Source organism: Capricornis sumatraensis, chromosome 9 (genome assembly GCF_032405125.1).
Source record: "Capricornis sumatraensis isolate serow.1 chromosome 9, serow.2, whole genome shotgun sequence".
Lineage (NCBI taxonomy): Eukaryota > Metazoa > Chordata > Mammalia > Artiodactyla > Bovidae > Capricornis > Capricornis sumatraensis.
In genome coordinates, this window is record NC_091077.1 from 17,771,214 (window position 1) to 17,788,221 (window position 17,008).

General features: G+C 44.7%; 1 protein-coding gene and 1 non-coding gene across 2 annotated transcripts in view; one reads left to right on the forward strand and one right to left on the reverse strand.

Moving 5' to 3' along the window:
- The window catches only part of LOC138085376 (complement C3), a 36,295-nt gene extending 33,371 nt beyond the window's left edge, over positions 1-2,924 (forward strand). The window contains exons 36-41 of the mRNA XM_068979713.1: positions 852-957; positions 1,445-1,534; positions 1,713-1,796; positions 2,298-2,381; positions 2,510-2,645; positions 2,727-2,924. Coding sequence (XP_068835814.1) covers positions 852-957; positions 1,445-1,534; positions 1,713-1,796; positions 2,298-2,381; positions 2,510-2,645; positions 2,727-2,868 — 642 coding nt within the window. The 3' untranslated portion in view covers positions 2,869-2,924. The remainder of the gene's footprint in view (positions 1-851; positions 958-1,444; positions 1,535-1,712; positions 1,797-2,297; positions 2,382-2,509; positions 2,646-2,726) is intronic.
- Positions 2,925-6,420: 3,496 nt separating this feature from the next.
- TRNAG-UCC (transfer RNA glycine (anticodon UCC)) lies at positions 6,421-6,493 on the reverse strand. The gene has a single exon. It is a non-coding gene; the product is annotated as a tRNA-Gly (tRNA).
- Between the last annotated feature and the right edge of the window lie 10,515 nt (positions 6,494-17,008).

The window sequence follows — 17,008 nt, forward strand, 5'->3', positions numbered from 1 at the left end:
CATCACATATACACCTGTGTGTGTATCAATATGGGGCTTCCCAGCTCTCTCCGTGGTAAAGAATCCACCTGCCAATGCAGGAGACTCTGGTTTGATCCCTGGGTGGGGAAGATCCCCTAGGGAAGGAAATGGGAACCCACTCCAGTATTCTGTCCGTGGGAAATCCCATGGACAGAAAAGAGCCTGGCGGGCTACAGTCCATGGGGTTGCAAACAGTTGGACGCCACTTAATGACTAAACAACAACAATGTCTCAGTACATATATGTGTATATCTGTCTCCTTCTTCCCTCCCTCACTCCCTTTCTCCCTCTTTTCTTTCTTTCTCTTTAATTTTTCCAATTTTACTGTGCTGTAATTGACATATAACACTGTGTAGTTTTAATGTGCACAATGCAAGGATTTTATATATTTATAAACTGAAAAATAATTACCACAATAAGGTCAGTTACATCCACCCCCTACATAGCTATAATGTGTGTGTTGGTAACTTTTTTAAGACCTACTCTTTTGGCAACTTTCAAGTATCTAATGCAGTCTTGTTAACCACAGAATGTTTTTAAGGACATAAATAGCAGTCCTTGGCCAGAGCTCAATCACGTGGCCACAAGGAACTGAAACGTGCTGAGAAGTACAATCTAGCCTTAGCGGGGGTGGGGTGGGGTGGGGGTGGGGTAATGGATTTGATGAACTGCTTATTAATCTTTTGTCAAAGATTCCTGCCCACTGCCACCCACCCCCCATCTTCCCCACCTGGATCCCTCAGCTTCTCCACCACTTTCCAACCCCCAGAATCCCATGCTGGACTTCCTTCCATGTAGGCCCTGCCACTGACCAACCTCCTTCTTCCCAGGTCTCACACACACAGGAGGACTGTCTGTCCTTCAAAGTTCACCAGTACTTTAATGTCGGACTTATACAGCCTGGGGCTGTCAAGGTGTACTCCTATTACAACCTGGGTGAGCAGCCATCCTACGACCTGGGATCTGGGAGTTAGACTCTGGGGGTTTTGAGGATCTGAGAGTTAAGAGTCAGGGGGTCCCCAGGTTTTGGAGTTAGGGGTCTGGGGTCCCCAGGTGTGGGAGTTAGGGGTCTGGGAGTTAGGGATCTGGAGGTTAAGGGTCTGGAGGCCCCAGGGATCTGAGAGCTAGGAGTCCGGGGTTCCTGGAAATCTGAGGGTTAGGAGTCTGGTGTTCCCTGGGTCTGGGAGTTAGGGATCTGGGGGTCCCCAGGTCTGGGAGTTAAAGGCCTGGGGGGGGTTCCTGGATCTGGGAGTTAGGGGCCTGGGGATCCCCAGGTCTGGGAGTTAGGAGTCTGGGGGTCCCAGGGCTGGGGACCTGGCATCTGGAGGTCTGACCGGCTGGAGTTGGATAACTGAGCCTCCAGGTGTGGTGTCTGGGGTGGAGGCTCTAGCCTTCTGACCCCTCCCCATCACCTCTGCCACAGATGAAACTTGTATCCGCTTCTATCACCCGGATAAAGAGGACGGAATGCTGAGCAAACTCTGCCACAAAGATACCTGCCGCTGTGCAGAGGGTGAGTGCTCAGGTGCTAGGAGGGTGCCCACACCCACTGGACCCCGGCTCCCTTGGGGTGGGGGATTGACCCAAGAGGTCTGAACCAGGGGACCAGGCATACCCCTGGGTAGTGGGTGCCCTGAACAGGAAGTGGGTCTTAGACGGTGTCCCCGCCCCACCCCCCACCCACCCCTCAGAGAACTGCTTCATGCACCACACGGAGGAGGCGATCACTCTGGAGAACCGGCTGGACAGGGCCTGCGAGCCGGGCGTGGACTATGGTGAGTGGGGCGCTGGGCAAGAGGCCTGGAAAAGGTGCACACATGCATGCTTGTGTGTGAGCGGCAGTGTGAAGGCAGGTGTGGTCCTGGCTGCGCGTGGTGACTGTGGTTGTGGGTGACTGGTGTATGTGTGTGTGTGTGTGTGTTGTGAGGGGCTCTGATTGCACAGGAGACATGGTCATGAGTGGGGTGGGTTTGTGGGCGTGTGTGTGACAGGTGGTTGGGAGTGGATGTGGTTGTGTGTACCACCGTGTTGTGGGGAACCTGTGGGTCATGGTGGATAGGAGTCGCTATCATCGTGCCTCTGACAGTGGTTGTGGAGGGCTCTGATTGTGTGCATGGGTGTGAGTGTAGCCCGGCGTGTTACACTGCGGTGACGGGAGTGGCTAGCAGGGACGTGGGCATGCCTGGCTGTGATCATCGCTTGGGAGGAGCCAGGTGAGGGCGCCCCACAGAGAGCCCTGCCCAGCACGCCCCGCTGTCCTTCCCGCCCCTCAACAGTATACAAGACCAGACTCATCCAGAAGAAGCTTGAAGAGGACTTTGACGAGTACATCATGGTGATCGAGCAGATCATCAAATCGGGTTAGTCCTGTGTCTACCTCCCCCTTCCCCCAGCCCCTCCCCTTCTCCTCCCCCAACTCAGCTTCCCTGCCCTCCCCACCCTCTCCCTCTCCCTCCCCCAGCTCAGCTTCCCTTTCCCTCCCCTCCAGGCTCGGACGAGGTGCAGGTTAAACAGGAGCGCAAGTTCATCAGCCACATCAAGTGCAGGGAAGCCCTTAAACTGAAAGAGGGGGCACACTACCTCGTGTGGGGCGTGTCCTCTGACCTGTGGGGCGACAAACCCAAGTGAGTTCCCGCCCCGTGCCTTCTGGAGGCCGCCTCCTCCCACCCTCCATGCCCCCTCCTGACGGGTCTGTCTTCCCGCAGCATCAGCTACATCATCGGGAAGGACACCTGGGTGGAGCTGTGGCCCGAAGCTGAAGAATGTCAAGATGAGGAGAACCAGAAACAGTGCGAGGACCTGGCCAGCTTCACGGAGAACATGGTCGTCTTTGGCTGCCCCAACTGATCCCACACACGCACCCTCTCACACACACTGTCCACCCAATAAAGCTTCACTTCTGTTTCACATGTCTCCCAAAGTCTGGAGGTCTTTGAGAGGCGGACAGAGGCAGCTTCGACCCCCCACTGCCTCACTTGCCAGCTTAGCTCCATCCTGCAGGAACTTGACCTGATTCCCACTTCATTCCCTCCTGCAGTTCGCCTCCACATTCACGGGCTTCCTCATCTCCGGTGCCCATGCCTGCCTCACCTGTTCCTCACCGGAAGTGCGTATGCCTCTTCCCCATACTGCAGGCGGATTCTTCACCATCTGAGCCACCAGGGAAGCCCAAGAATAGTGGAATGGGTAGTCTATCCCTTCTCTAGGGGAACCTTCTGACCCAGGAATCCAACCAGGGTCTCCTGCACTGCAGGTGGATTCTTTACCAGTTGAGGTTCCCTGACCAGGCATTGAACCCTGCATTGGGAGCATGGAGTCTTAGCCACTGGACCACCAGGGAAGTCCCTCTTCGTGTTTTCTTACCAGCGTCCTTGCCTACATCTTCACCTGGGTATTTACCTGGCTTCTTGCTTGCACCTGCCCTGCATCTCTACCTCTGCCTTCAGCATCAGAACCCTCCGGTCCTTCTCTGCCTTCTCACCCTCATGCTCACCTGTATCCTGAGCTCCCATCCTCACCTGCTGGGACCTTCATCGCATTTGCCCTCCTCCTCAGCTCACTTTCACTCCATTTCCAGTCTCACCTGCACCCCGTGTGCCACCCTCTAGACTCACCCTGCTGGTCACCATTTTGTAGATGGGCCTGAGCAGACTGGTGGGACTGTGTGAGGCGGCTGGGCCAGGAGGGGGCGGTCACAGGCAGGTCAGGGTGATGTTTCCGCCTGGAGCCTGAGGGACCAAGTCAGAGATCTGACTCATCAGCCAGCGACTGAGGAGGGAGTGCAGGGGCTCTTGTGGTCACAGCTCATCAGAAACACAGAGGCTGTGGCAGCAGCCACAGAGGGTGAGGCCGCCGGCTGCCCAAGGGCCCTAAGTGCCTATCCACCTGTGGCCCCTTGAGGATGGTTGAAGGTGAGATCCAGGCTCCAGCTCTGGGTGAGACCATCACAGGAAAACACCTCTGAACCTGGAAGTCACCGCTGCACAGCCCCCTTCCCCTAAGACCCCAGGTTCTGGAATTCCCCACCCCCTTAACTCCAGGAGTGTGAGGGGAAATTGACTCATAGCCCATCCCTACTCCCTCCAGTCCCTGATTGCCAGAGACTCCTGTCAAGGGGACACTCAAAAATCCTCCTTAATCACTAGGTGGCCCAGCTGATGTCTACCAGCCACTCCCCTCCCCATCATTCTCCTTCGTGGACAGTTTCTCATTTCTTTTCACATTCATTTCTCCTTCCTTCTGGCTTGGAATTCAAGTTCCTCATTTCTTTAATGCATTGGCTGTTTTTGTTTTGTTTGATTTTTTTTTTCCCAGCATCTATGGTTCTAGGCTGTGAACATATGGTTTGAGGATCTCACATTTCTAAAGATAGCATGGAGCTGATTTCAGACAGTGAGGGTGTCCAAATAAGAAAGGAGAACAGGGCGATGGGGAAAGCCTGCCTGTGATGGAACCACCTTCAAAGTCATTTAGAATGAGGGGTGGTTCAGTTTACATGTCAGTTTTTGCTAGGCTATGGTGACCAGTTGTTAGGTTAAACACCAGTCTAAATATTGCTATGAAAGTTGTTTTTTTTTCCTTGAATTTTTTTTTACTTTTTTTGAAAACTGGGCAGAACACTAAATATCCACCTTTACAATAAACAAATACAGTATCAGTAACTCACACTAAAACAAACCATATTGGAGAAGGAACTAGCAACCCACTCCAGTATTTGTGTCAAAAAATCCCATGGACAGAGGACCCTGGCAGGCTGCAGTCCAAAGGGTCACATAGGGTCGGACAAGACTGAGCAACTAAGCACACACCTGGCTGATTTGTGTTGCTGTATGGCAGAAATCAACACAACATCGTAAATCAATTATCCTCTAGTTAAAAATAATTTTAAAAAACATATTTCTGATAGCCATTATTTTTCTGTTTGGGACTGTTTTCAAGTTTTCTTTTGTTAATATTTATATATTTATTTGGCTGTGCCAGGACTTCAGTGGCAGCATGTGGAATCTAGGTCCCTAACCAGGGATGGGCCCCAGGCCCCCTGCACTGGGAGTGCAGAGTCTTAGTCACTAGACTACCAGAGAAGTCCCTGTTTTCAAGATTTTTGGCTCAAAAACATGAATGTCCTCATCCAAAGGCTCAAAATAGGCCATCTTTTAAACAAAGAGGCAATGAATACAACATGTAAACAGTTGATACAGACCTAATAGGATTTGTCAAAATCAGTCACATCTAATAACACACCTGAAGTGTTTTTGTATAAAATACCATGTGAAGAAAAGAAGACTTTATCAATGTCTAAAAAAACGTGGGTTTATAGACAATCTGACAAGTTATCTTAAGAAGTGTTTCCTGAGACTTCCCTGGGAGTCCAGTGGTTAAGACTCTGTGCTCTCAGTGTAGGAGGCACAGGTTTGATCCCTGAACAAGGAACTAAGATTCCACATGCTTTCCTGAGACATAAGTTAATGCAACATTATTCTTGAACCCTTTCAGTTCGACTTCCCACTCAATAAAATAGCTGAGGATCTGAAACTGAGAAAGTATATTTGAGTACAAACAGCTTGTGAAACTTAATAATTTTTAAATTTTTTTAATTTATTTTTTAATTGGAGGAAAATTGCTTTACAATGTGGTGTTGGTTTCTGCCATGTGTGCTTTAGCGCTCAGTCATGTCCTACTCTTGTGACCTCATGACTGCAGCCTGCAAGACTCCTCTGTCCATGTGGATTCTCCAAGCAGTAATACTGGAGTGGGTGGTCATGCCCTCCTCCAGGACATTTTCCCAACGTAGGGATTGAACCAGGGCTCCTGCATTGCAGACGGATTCTTTACCATCTGAGCCACGAAAGAAGCTCTGTTTCTGCCATACAACAATGCAAAATTGGCCATAATTATGCATATATCCCCTCCTTCTTGAGCCTCCCTCCTCTTGCCCCACCCCTCCCCTCTAGGTCCACAGAGCACCAAGCTGGGCTCCCTGTATTATACAGCAACTTCTCACCAGCTATCTGTTTTACACATGGTAGCATATATACATATAAATGTCACTGCCTCTTTCTCTATTCATCCCGTTCTCTTCTTCCCTCCCTGTGTCCACAAGTCATTTTTTTTCTTTTTTGCATTATCAGCAGGTCTTACTGAACTACCAACCAACTTGCCCACTCCATATGCATTTCAGATGGGTGAGGCTTCTCTGTATAGGAGCCTATATTGTCTTTGATCCTATGCTCAATGTTGTCTAACAGAACAGTTTTCTCCCCATTTTGCAGTACTTTAGCCTTCCTATTAGCAAAAGAGGTGACCATCCCCATAGACCAAAGGGACTACAGTCACAGGATGGGGATTTCCTCTTACTTTTTGTTTTCTGACCGAGCTCCATGGCATATGGGAGGGAGCTTAGTTTCCAGACAGGGATTGAACCCATGCCCCCTGCATTGGAAGTGCAGAGTCTTAACCACTGGACCACCAGAGAAGTCCCTCCTCCTCTTACAACTTTTTAGTTTGATGTTTGGAATTCTTTTGTTGTTGTTTGAGTTTTTGGTTTGTTTTCTTGCTTGTTTGGGGTTCTTTTTGTTCCTTTGTTCCCAGGAGGCGCTAGTGTTAAAGAATCTGCCTGCTAATGCAGGTGACACAAGAGACGTGGGTTCAGTCCCTGGGTGGGGAAGATCCCCTGGAGAAGGAAATGGCTACCCACTCCAGTATTCTTCCCTAACGAGGAGTCCCATGGACTGAGGAGCCCATGGGGTTGAAAAGAGTGGGACACGACTGAGTGACTGACGCTACTACTCTACTAAAGTTGACTTACAGTGTTGTGTTCGGATGTTTGGGACTCTTGATGCCAAGTCTATTTACTTTATTGTTTGGGGTTCGAGTTTATAACCCTTTCTGTGTTTCCTGTCTAGAGAAGCTCCTTTAGCATTTGTTGGAGAGCTGGTATGGTGGTGCTGAATTCTTTCAGCTTTTTTTTTTTAAACAGAACTTTATTTTTAAAATATAAATTTATTTATTTTAATTGGAGGCTAATTACTTTACAATATTGTACTGGTTTTGCCATACATTGACATGAATCTGCCACAGGTGTACATGTGTCTCCCATCCTGATCCCCCCTCCCACCTTCCTCCCCATCCCACCCCGCTGGGTGATCCCAGTGCACCAGCCCCAAGCATCCTGTATCATACATTGAACCTGGACTGGCGATTTGTTTCACATATGATAATAGACATGTTTCAGTGCCATTCTCCCAAATCATCCTACCCTCGCCCTCTCCCACAGAGTCCAAAAGATTGTTCTATACATCTGTGTCTCTTTTGCTGTCTCACATACAGGGTTATTGCTACCATCTTTCTAAATTCCATATATATGTGTTCAGTTCAGTTCAGTTCAGTTCAGTCGCTCAGTCATGTCCGACTCTTTGTGACCCCATGAATCGCAGCACGCCAGGCCTCCCTATCCGTCACCAACTCCCAGAGTTCACTCAGACTCACATCCATCAAGTCCGTGATGCCATCCAGCCATCTCATCCTGGGTCATCCCCTTCTCCTCTTTCCCCCAATCCCTCCCAGCATCAGAGTCTTTTCCAATGAGTCAACTCTTCACATGAGGTGTCCAAAGTACTGGAGCTTCAGCTTTAGCATCATTCCTTCCAAAGAAATCCCAGGGTTGATCTCCTTCAGAATGGACTGGTTGGATCTCCTTGCAGTCCTAGTATACTGTATTGGTGTTTTTCTTTCTGGCTTACTTCACTCTGTATAATAGGCTCCAGTTTCATCCATCTCATTAGAACTGATTCAAATGTATTCTTTTTAATGGCTGAGTAATACTCCATTGTGTATATGTACCACAGCTTTCTTATCCATTCATCTGCTAATGGACATCGAGGTTGCTTCCATGTCCTGGCTATTATAAACAGTGCTGTGATGAACATTGGGGTACACGTGTCTCTTTCAATTCTGGTGTCCTTGGTGTGTATGCCCAGCAGTGGGATTGCTGGGTCATATGGCAGTTCTAGTTCCAGTTTTTTAAGGAATCTCCACACTGTTCTCCATAATGGCTGTACTAGTTTGCATTCCCACCAACAGTGTAAGAGGGTTCCCTTTTCTCCACACCCTCTCCAGCATTTATTGCTTGTAGACTTTTGGATAGCAGCCATTCTGACTGACGTGAAATGGTGCCTCATTGTGGTTTTGATTTGCATTTCTCTGATAATGAGTGATGGTGAGCATCTTTTCATGTGCTTGTTAGCCATCTGTATGTCTTCTTTGCAGAAATGTCTGTTTAGTTCTTTGGCCCATTTTTTGATTGGGTGGTTTATTTTTCTGAAACTGAGCTGCAGGTGTTCTTGTATATTTTTGAGATTAATTCTTTGTCAGATGCTTCGATTGCTATTATTTTCTCCCATTCTAAAGGCTGTCTTTTCACCTTGCTTATAGTTTCCTTTGTTGTGCAGAAGCTTTTACTTTTAATTAGGCTCCATTTGTTTATTTTAGCTTTTATTTCCAATATTCTGGGAGGTGGGTCATAGAGAGTCCTGCTGTGATTTATGTCAGAGAGTGTTTTGCCTATGTTCTCCTCTAGGAGTTATATAGTTTCTGGTCTTACGTTTAGATCTTTAATCCATTTTGAGATTATTTTTGTGTATGGTGTTAGAAAGTGTTCTAGTTTCATTCTTTTACAAGTGGTTGACCAGTTTTCCCAGCACCACTTTTTAAAGAGATTGTCTTTTCTCTATTGTATATTCTTGCCTCCTTTGTTGAAGATAAGGTGTCCATAGGTGTGTGGATTTATCTCTGGGCTTTCTATTTTGTTCCGTTGATCTATATGTCTGTCTTTGTGCCAGTACCATACTGTCTTGATGACTGTGGCTTTGTAATAGAGCCTGAAGTCAGGCAGGTTCATTCCTCCAGTTCCATTCTTCTTTCTCAAGATTGCTTTGGTTATTCGAGGTTTTTTGTATTTCCATTCAAACTGTGAAATTATTTGTTCTAGCTCTGTGAAAAATACCTTTGGTAGCTTGATAGGGATTGCATTGAATCTATAGATTGCTTTGCATAGTATACTCATTTTCACTATATTGATTCTTCTGATCCATGAACACGGTATTTTTCTCCATCTGTTAGTGTCCTCTTTGATTTCTTTCACCAGTGTCTTATAGTTTTCTATATATAGGTCTTTTGTTTCTTTAGGTAGATATATTCCTAAGTATTTTATTCCTTTCATTACAATGGTGAAAGGAATTGTTTCCTTAATTTCTCTATTTTCTCATTATTAGTGTATAGGAATGCAAGGGATTTCTGTGTGTTGATTTTATATCCTGCAACTTTGCTGTATTCTCTGATTAGCTCTGGTAATTTTCTGGTGGAGTCTTTAGGGTTTTCTATGTAGAGGCTCATGTCATCTGCAAACAGTGAGAGTTTTACTTCTTCTTTTCCAATCTGGATTCCTTTTCTTTTTCTGCTCTGATTGCTGTGGCCAAAACTTCCAAAACTATGTTGAATAGTAGTGGTGAGAGTGGGCACCCTTGTCTTGTTCCTGACTTTACGGGAAATGCTTTCAATTTTTCACCATTGGGGATAATGTTTGCTGTGGGTTTGCCATATATAGCTTTAGTATGTTGAAGTATGTTCCTTCTATTGCTGCTTTCTGGAGGGTTTTTTTTTTATCATAAATGGATGTTTAATTTTGTCAAAGGCTTTCTCTGCATCTATTGAGATAATCATATGGTTTTTATCTTTCAATTTGTTAATGTGGTGTATTACATTGATTGATTTGCGGATATTGAAGAATCCTTGCATCCCTGGGATAAAGCCCACTTGGTCATGATGTATCATCTTTTTAATGTGTTGTTGGATTCTGTTTGCTAGAATTTTGTTAAGGATTTTTGCATCTATGTTCATCAGTGATATTGGCCTGTAGTTTTCTTTTTTGCGTGACATCTTTGTCTGGTTTTGGTATTAGGGTGATGGTGGCCTCACAGAATGAGTTTGGAAGTTTACCTTCCTCTGCAATTTTCTGGAAGACTTTGAGTAGAATAGGTGTTAGCTCTTCTCTACATTTTTGGTAGAATTCAGCTGGGAAGCTGTCTGGACCTGGGCTTTTGTTTGCTGGAAGATTTCTGATTACAGTTTCAATTTCCGTGCTTGTGATGGGTCTGTTAAGATTTTCTATTTCTTCCTGGTTCAGTTTTGGAAAGTTGTACTTTCTAAGAATTTGTCCATTTCTGCCAAGTTGTCCATTTTATTGACATATAGTTGCTGATAGCAGTCTCTTATGATCCTTTGTATTTCTGTGTCATCTGTTGTGATCTCTCCATTTTCATTTCTGATTTTGTTGATTTCATTTTTCTCCCTTTGTTTCTTGATGAGTCTGGCTAATGGTTTGTTAATTTTATTTATCTTCTCAAAGAACCAGCTTTTGGCTTGGTTGATTTTTGCTATGGTCTCTGTTGTTTCTTTAGCATTTATTTCTGCCCTAATTTTTAAGATTTCTTTCCTTCTACTAACCCTGGGGCTCCTCATTTCTTCCTTTACTAGTTGCTTTAGGTATAGAGTTAGGTTATTCATTTGACTTTTCTCTTGTTTCTTGAGGTATGCCTGTATTGCTATGAACCTTCCCCTTAGCAGTGCTCTTACAGTGTCCCACAGGTTTTGGGTTGTTGTGTTTTCATTTTCATTTGTTTCTATGCATATTTTGATTTCTTTTTTATTTCTTCTGTGATTTGTTGGTTATACAGCAGCGTGTTGTTCAGCCTCCATATGCTGAAAATTTTAATAGTTTTTCTCCTGTAATTGAGATCTAATCTTACTGCACTGTGGTCAGAAAAGATGCTTGGAATGATTTCAATTCTTTTGAATTTACCAAGCCTAGATTTATGGCCCAGGATGTGATCTATCCTGGAGAATGTTCAGCGTGCGCATGAGAAAAAGGTGAAATTCACTGTTTTGGGGTGAAATGTCCTATAGTTATCAATTAGGTCTAACTGGTCTATTGTAGCATTTAAAATGTGTGTTTCTTGTTAATTTTCTGTTTAGTTGATGTATCCATAAGTGAGCGGGGTATTAAAGTCTCCCGCTATTATGGTGTTATTGTTAATTTACCCTTTCATACTTGTTAGTATTTGCTTTACATATTGCAGTGCTCCTATGTTGGGTGCATATATATTTATAATTGTCATATCTTCTTGGATTGATCCTTTGATCATTATGTAGTATCCTTCTTTGTCTCTTTTCAAGGCCTTTGTTTTAACATCTATTTAATCTGATATGAGTATTGCTACTCCTGCTTTCTTTTGGTCTCTATTTGTGTGGAATATCTTTTTCCAGCCCTTCACTTTCAGTCTGTATGTGTCTATTGTTTGAGGTGCTTCTCTTGTAGACAATATATATAGGGTCTTTTTTTTTTTTTTTTATCCATTCACCCAGTCTTTGTCTTTTGGTTGGGGCATTCAACCCATTTACATTTAAGGTAATTATTGATAAGTATGATCCCGTTGCCCTTTACCTTATTGTTTTGGGTTCAACTTTAATACCCTTTCTGTGTTTCCTGTCTAGAGAAGATCCTTTAGCATTTGCTGGAGAGCTGGCTTGGTGGTGCTGAATTCTCTCAGCCTTTGTTTCTCTGTAAAGCTTTTGATTTCTCCTTCATATCTGAATGAGATCCTTGCTGGATACAGTAATCTGGGCTTTAGGTTATTTTCTTTCATCACTTTAAGTATGTCCTGTGCCGTTGCCTCCTGACCTGAAGAGTTTCTATTGACAGATCAGCTGTTATCCTTATGGGAATCCTTTTGTGTGTTACTTGTTTTTCCCTTGCTGCTTTTAATATTTGTTCTTTGTGTTTGGTCTTTGTTAATTTGATTACTATGTCTCTTGGGATGTTTCGTCTTGGGTTTATCCTATTTGGGACTCTCTGGGTTTCTTGGACTTGGGTGATTATTTCCTTCCCCATTTTAGGGAAGTTTTCAACTATTATCCCGCAAGGATTTTCTCATGGTCTTTCTTTTTGTCTTCTTCTGGGACTCCTATGATTCAAATGTTGGGGCATTTAACATTGTCCCAGAGGTCTCTGAGGTTGTCCTCATTTCTTTTAATTTGTTTCTCTTTTTTCCTCTCTGTTTCATTTATTTCTACCATTCTATCTTCTACCTCACTTATCCTATCTTCTGCCTCCATTATTCTACTGTTGGGTCCCTCCACAGTGTTTTTGATCTCATGTATTGCATTATTCATTATATATTGACTCTTCTTTATTTCTTCTAGGTCCTTGTTAAACCTTTCTTGCATCTTCTCGATCTTTGTCTCCAGGCTGTTTATCTGTAACTCCATTTTGTTTTCAAGATTTTGGATCATTTTCACTATCATTATTCGGAATTCTTTATCAGGTAGACTCCCTATCTCTTCCTCTTTTGTTTGGTTTGGTGGGCATTTATCCTGTTCCTTTACCTGCTGGGTATTTCTCTGCCTTTTCATCTTGTTTATATTGCTGTGTTTGGGGTGGCCTTTTCATGTTCTGGCAGTTTGTGGAGTTCTCTTTATTGTGGATTTTCCTTACTACGGGTGGGGTTGGACGGGTGGCTTGTCAAGGTTTCCTAGTTAGGGAAGCTTGTGTCAGCGTTCTGGTGGGTGGAGCTGGATTTCTTCTCTCTGGAGTGCAGTGAAGTGTCCAGTAATGATTTATAAGATGTCAGTGGGTTTGGTGTGATTTGGGGCAGCTTGTATATTGAAGCTCAGGGCTATGTTCCTATGTTGCTGGAGAATTTGCGTGGTATGTCTTGCTCTGGAACTTGTTGGCCCTTGGGTGGTGCTTCGTTTCAGTGTACGTATGGAGGCATTTTGATGATCCAGCAGATGTTGGAAATTTGATCTCTGGTTCTTCTGCCTTTCCTAAAACCAGCTTGAACATCTGGAACTTCACAGTTCACGTATTGCTGAAGCCTGGATTGGAGAATTTTGAGCATTACTTTGCTAGCGTGTGCTGATGCTGCTGTTGCTGCTAAGTCGCTTCAGTCGTGTCCAACTCTGTGTGATCCCATAGATGGCAACCCACTAGGCTCCTCTGTCCCTGGGATTCTCCAGGCAAGAACACTGGAGTGGGTTGCCATTTCCTTCTCCAGTGCATGAAAGTGAAAGTGAAGTCACTCAGTCGTGTCCGACTTTGCGACCCCATGGACTGCAGCTTACCAGACTCCTCCATCCATGGGATTTTCCAGGCAAGAGTACTGGAGTAGGGTGCCATTGCCTTCTCCGACTAGCCTGTGAGATGAGTGCAATTGTGCAGTAGTTTCAACATTCTTTGGCATCGCCTTTCTTTGGGATTGGAATGTAAACTGACCTTTTCCAGTCCTGTGGCCACTGCTGAGTTTTCCAAATTTGCTGGCATATTGAGTGCAGCACTTTCACAGCATCATCTTTCAGGATTTGAAATAGCTCAACTGGAATTCCATCATGTCCACTAGCTTTGTTCATAGTGATGCTTCCTAAGGCCCACTTGACTTTGCATTTCAGGATTTCTGGCTCTAGGTGAGTGATCACATCATCGTGATTCTTTGGGTCATGAAGATCTTTTTTGTACAGTTCTTCTCTGTATTCTTGCCATCTCTTCTTAATATCTTCTGCTTCTGTTGGGTCCATAAGATTTCTGTCCTTTATTGAGCCCATCTTTGCATGAAATGTTCCCTTTGTAGCTCTAATTTTCTTGAAGAGATATCTAGTCTTTCCCATTCTGTTGTTTTCCTCTCTTTCTTTGCATTGATCGCTGAGGAAGGCTTTCTTATCTCTCCTTGCTATTCTTTGGGACTCTGCATTGAAACGGGAATATCTTTCCTTTTCTCCGTTGCTTTTCACGTCTCTTCTTTTCACAGCTATTTTTAAGGCCTCCTCAGACAACCATTTTGCTTTTTTGCATTTCTTTTCCATGGAGGTGGTCTTGATCCCTGTTTCCCATACAATGTCACGAACCTCTGTCCATAGTTCTTCAGGTACACTGTCTATCAGATCTAGTCCCTTAAATCTATTTCTCACTTCCAGTGTATAATCATAAGGAATTTGATTTAGGCCATACCTGAACGGTCGGGTGGTTTTCCCTACTTTCTCCTATTTAAGTCTGAATTTGGTTCAAATCCCTGAATAAGGAGTTCATGATCTGAGCCACAGTCATCTCCTGGTCTTGTTTTTGCTGACTGTATAGAGCTTCTCCATCTTTGGCTGGAAAGAACGTAATCAATCTGATTTCGGTATTGACCATCTGGTGATGTCCATGTGTAGAGTCTTCTCTTGTGTCATTGGAAGAGGGTGTTTGCTATGACCAGTACGTTCTCTTAGCAAAACTCTATTAGCCTTTGCCCTGCTTCATTCCGTATTCCAAGGCCAAATTTGCCTGTTACTCCAGGTGTTTCTTGACTTCCTATTTTTGCATTCCAGTCCCCTATACTGAAATGGACATGTTTTTTGGGCGTTAGTTCTAAAAGGTCTTGTAGGTCTTCATAGAACCATTCCACTTCGGCTTTTTCAGCATTACTGCTTGGGGCATAGGCTTGGATCACCATGATATTGAATGGTTTGCCTTGGAAACGAACAGAGATCACTTTGTCGTTTTTGAGATTGCATGCAAGTACTGCATTTTGGACTCTTTTGTTGACCATGATGGCTACTGCATTTCTTCTGAGGGATTCCTGCCCACAGTAGTAGATATAATGGTCATCTGAGTTAAATTCACCCATTCCAGTCCATTTTAGTTCACTGATTCCTAGAATGTCGATGTTCACTCTTGCCATCTCCTGTTTGACCACTTCCAATTTGCCTTGTTATTGTTCTTTACAGCATTGAACCTTGCTTCTATCACCAGTCACATCCACAACTGGGTATTGTTTTTGCTTTCACTCCTTTCCTTCATTCTTTCTGGAGTTATTTCTCCACTGATCTCCTGTAGCATATTGGGCACCTACGACCTGGGAAGTTCCTCTTTCAGTATCCTATAATTTTTCCTTTTCATACTGTTCATGGGGTTCTCAAGGCAAGAATACTGAAGTGGTTTGCCATCCCCTTCTCCAGTGGACCACATTCTGTCAAACCTCTCCACCATGATGCGTCATCTTGGGTGGCCCCACACAGCATGGTTTAGTTTCATTTAGTTAGACAAAGCTGTGCTCCACATGACCAGATTGGCTAGTTTTCTATGATTATGGTTTCAGTGTGTCTGCCTTCTGATGCCCTCTCGCAACACCTACCTTCTCACTTGGGTTTCTCTTACCTTGGGCATGTGGTAAAACATTTATTCCTGCTTTATTGACTATGCCAAAGCCTTTAACTGTGTGGATCACAATAAACTGTGGAAAATTCTGAAATAGATGGGAATACCAGACCACCTGACCCACCTCTTGAGAAACCTATATGCAGGTCAGGAAGCAACTGACCTGCATAGAACTGGATATGGAACAACAGACTGGTTCCAAATAGGAAAAGGAGTATGTCAAGGCTGTATATTGTCACTCTGCTTATTTAACTTATATGCAAAGTACATCACGGAGAAGGCAATGGCACCCCACTCCAGTACTCTTGCCTGGAAAATCCCATGGACGGAGGAGCGTGGTAGGCTGCAATCCAAGGGGTCGCTAAGAGTTGGGCACGACTGAGTGACTTCACTTTCACTTTTCATTTTCATGCATTGGAGAAGGAAATGGCAATCCACTCCAGTGTTCTTGCCTGCAGAATCTCAGGAATGGGGAGGCTGGTGTGCTGCCGTCTATGGGGTCACACAGAGTTGGACACGACTGAAGCGACTTAGCAGCAGCAGCAGAGTACATCATGAGAAATGCTGGGCTGAAAGAAGCACAAGCTAGAATCAAGATTGCTGGGAGTAATATCAGTAGCCTCAGATATGCAGATGACACCACCCTTACGGCAGAAAGTGAAGAGGAACTTAAAAGCCTCTTCATGAAAGTGAAAGAGGAGAGTGAAAAAGTTGGCTTAAAGCTCAACACTCAGAAAACTAAGATCATGGCATCTGGTCCCATCACTTCATGGGAAATAAATGGGGAAAGAGTGGAAACAGTGTCAGACTTTACTTTTTGGGCTCCAAAATCACTGCAGATGGTGACTGTAGTCATGAAATGAAAAGACACTTACTCTTTGGAAGGAAAGTTATGACCAACTTAGATAGTGTATTGAAAAGCAGAGACATTACTTTGCCAATAAAGGTCTGTCTAGTCAAGGCTACGGTTTTTCTGGTGGTCATGTATGGATGTTAGAGTTGGACTGTGAAGAAAGCTGAGCACTGAAGAATTGATGCTTTTCAACTGTGGTGCTGGAGAAGACTCTTATGAGTCCCTTGGACTGCAAGGAGATCCAACCAGTCCACCCTAAAGGAGATCAGTCCTGGGTGTTCATTGGAAGGACTGATGCTGAGGCTGAAACTCCAATACTTTGGCCACCTCATGTGAAGAGTTGACTCATTGGAAAAGACCCTGATGCTGGGAGGTTTTGGGGGCAGGAGGAGAAGGGGACGACAAAAGATGAGATGGCTGGATGGCATCACTGACTCGATGCACGTGAGTTTGGGTGAACTCTGGGAGTTGGTGATGGACAGGGAGGCCTGGCATGCTGCGGTTCATGGGGCCGCAAAGAGTTGGACATGACTGAGCGACTGAACTGAACTGACCTCATGGAGGCGTTTGATGAAGTCCTATCAATTAATGTTCCCTGGAGTCAGGAGTTCTCTAGTGTTCTCAGGATTTGGACTTAAGCCTCCTGCCTCTCATTTTCAGTCTTATTCTTAAAGTAGCCTCAAGACTTCTCCATCTATACAGCACTGATGATAAAACATCTAGGTTAAAGATGAAAAGTTTCTCCACGTGAGGGACACCCAGAGAGGTTCACAGAGTTACGTGGAGAAGAGAAGAGGGAGGAGGGAGATAGAGGTGGCCAGGAGGAGAAGTGAGGGGATCAAAAGAGGAGAGAACAAGCTAGCCAGTAATCACTTCCTTATGTGCTCTCC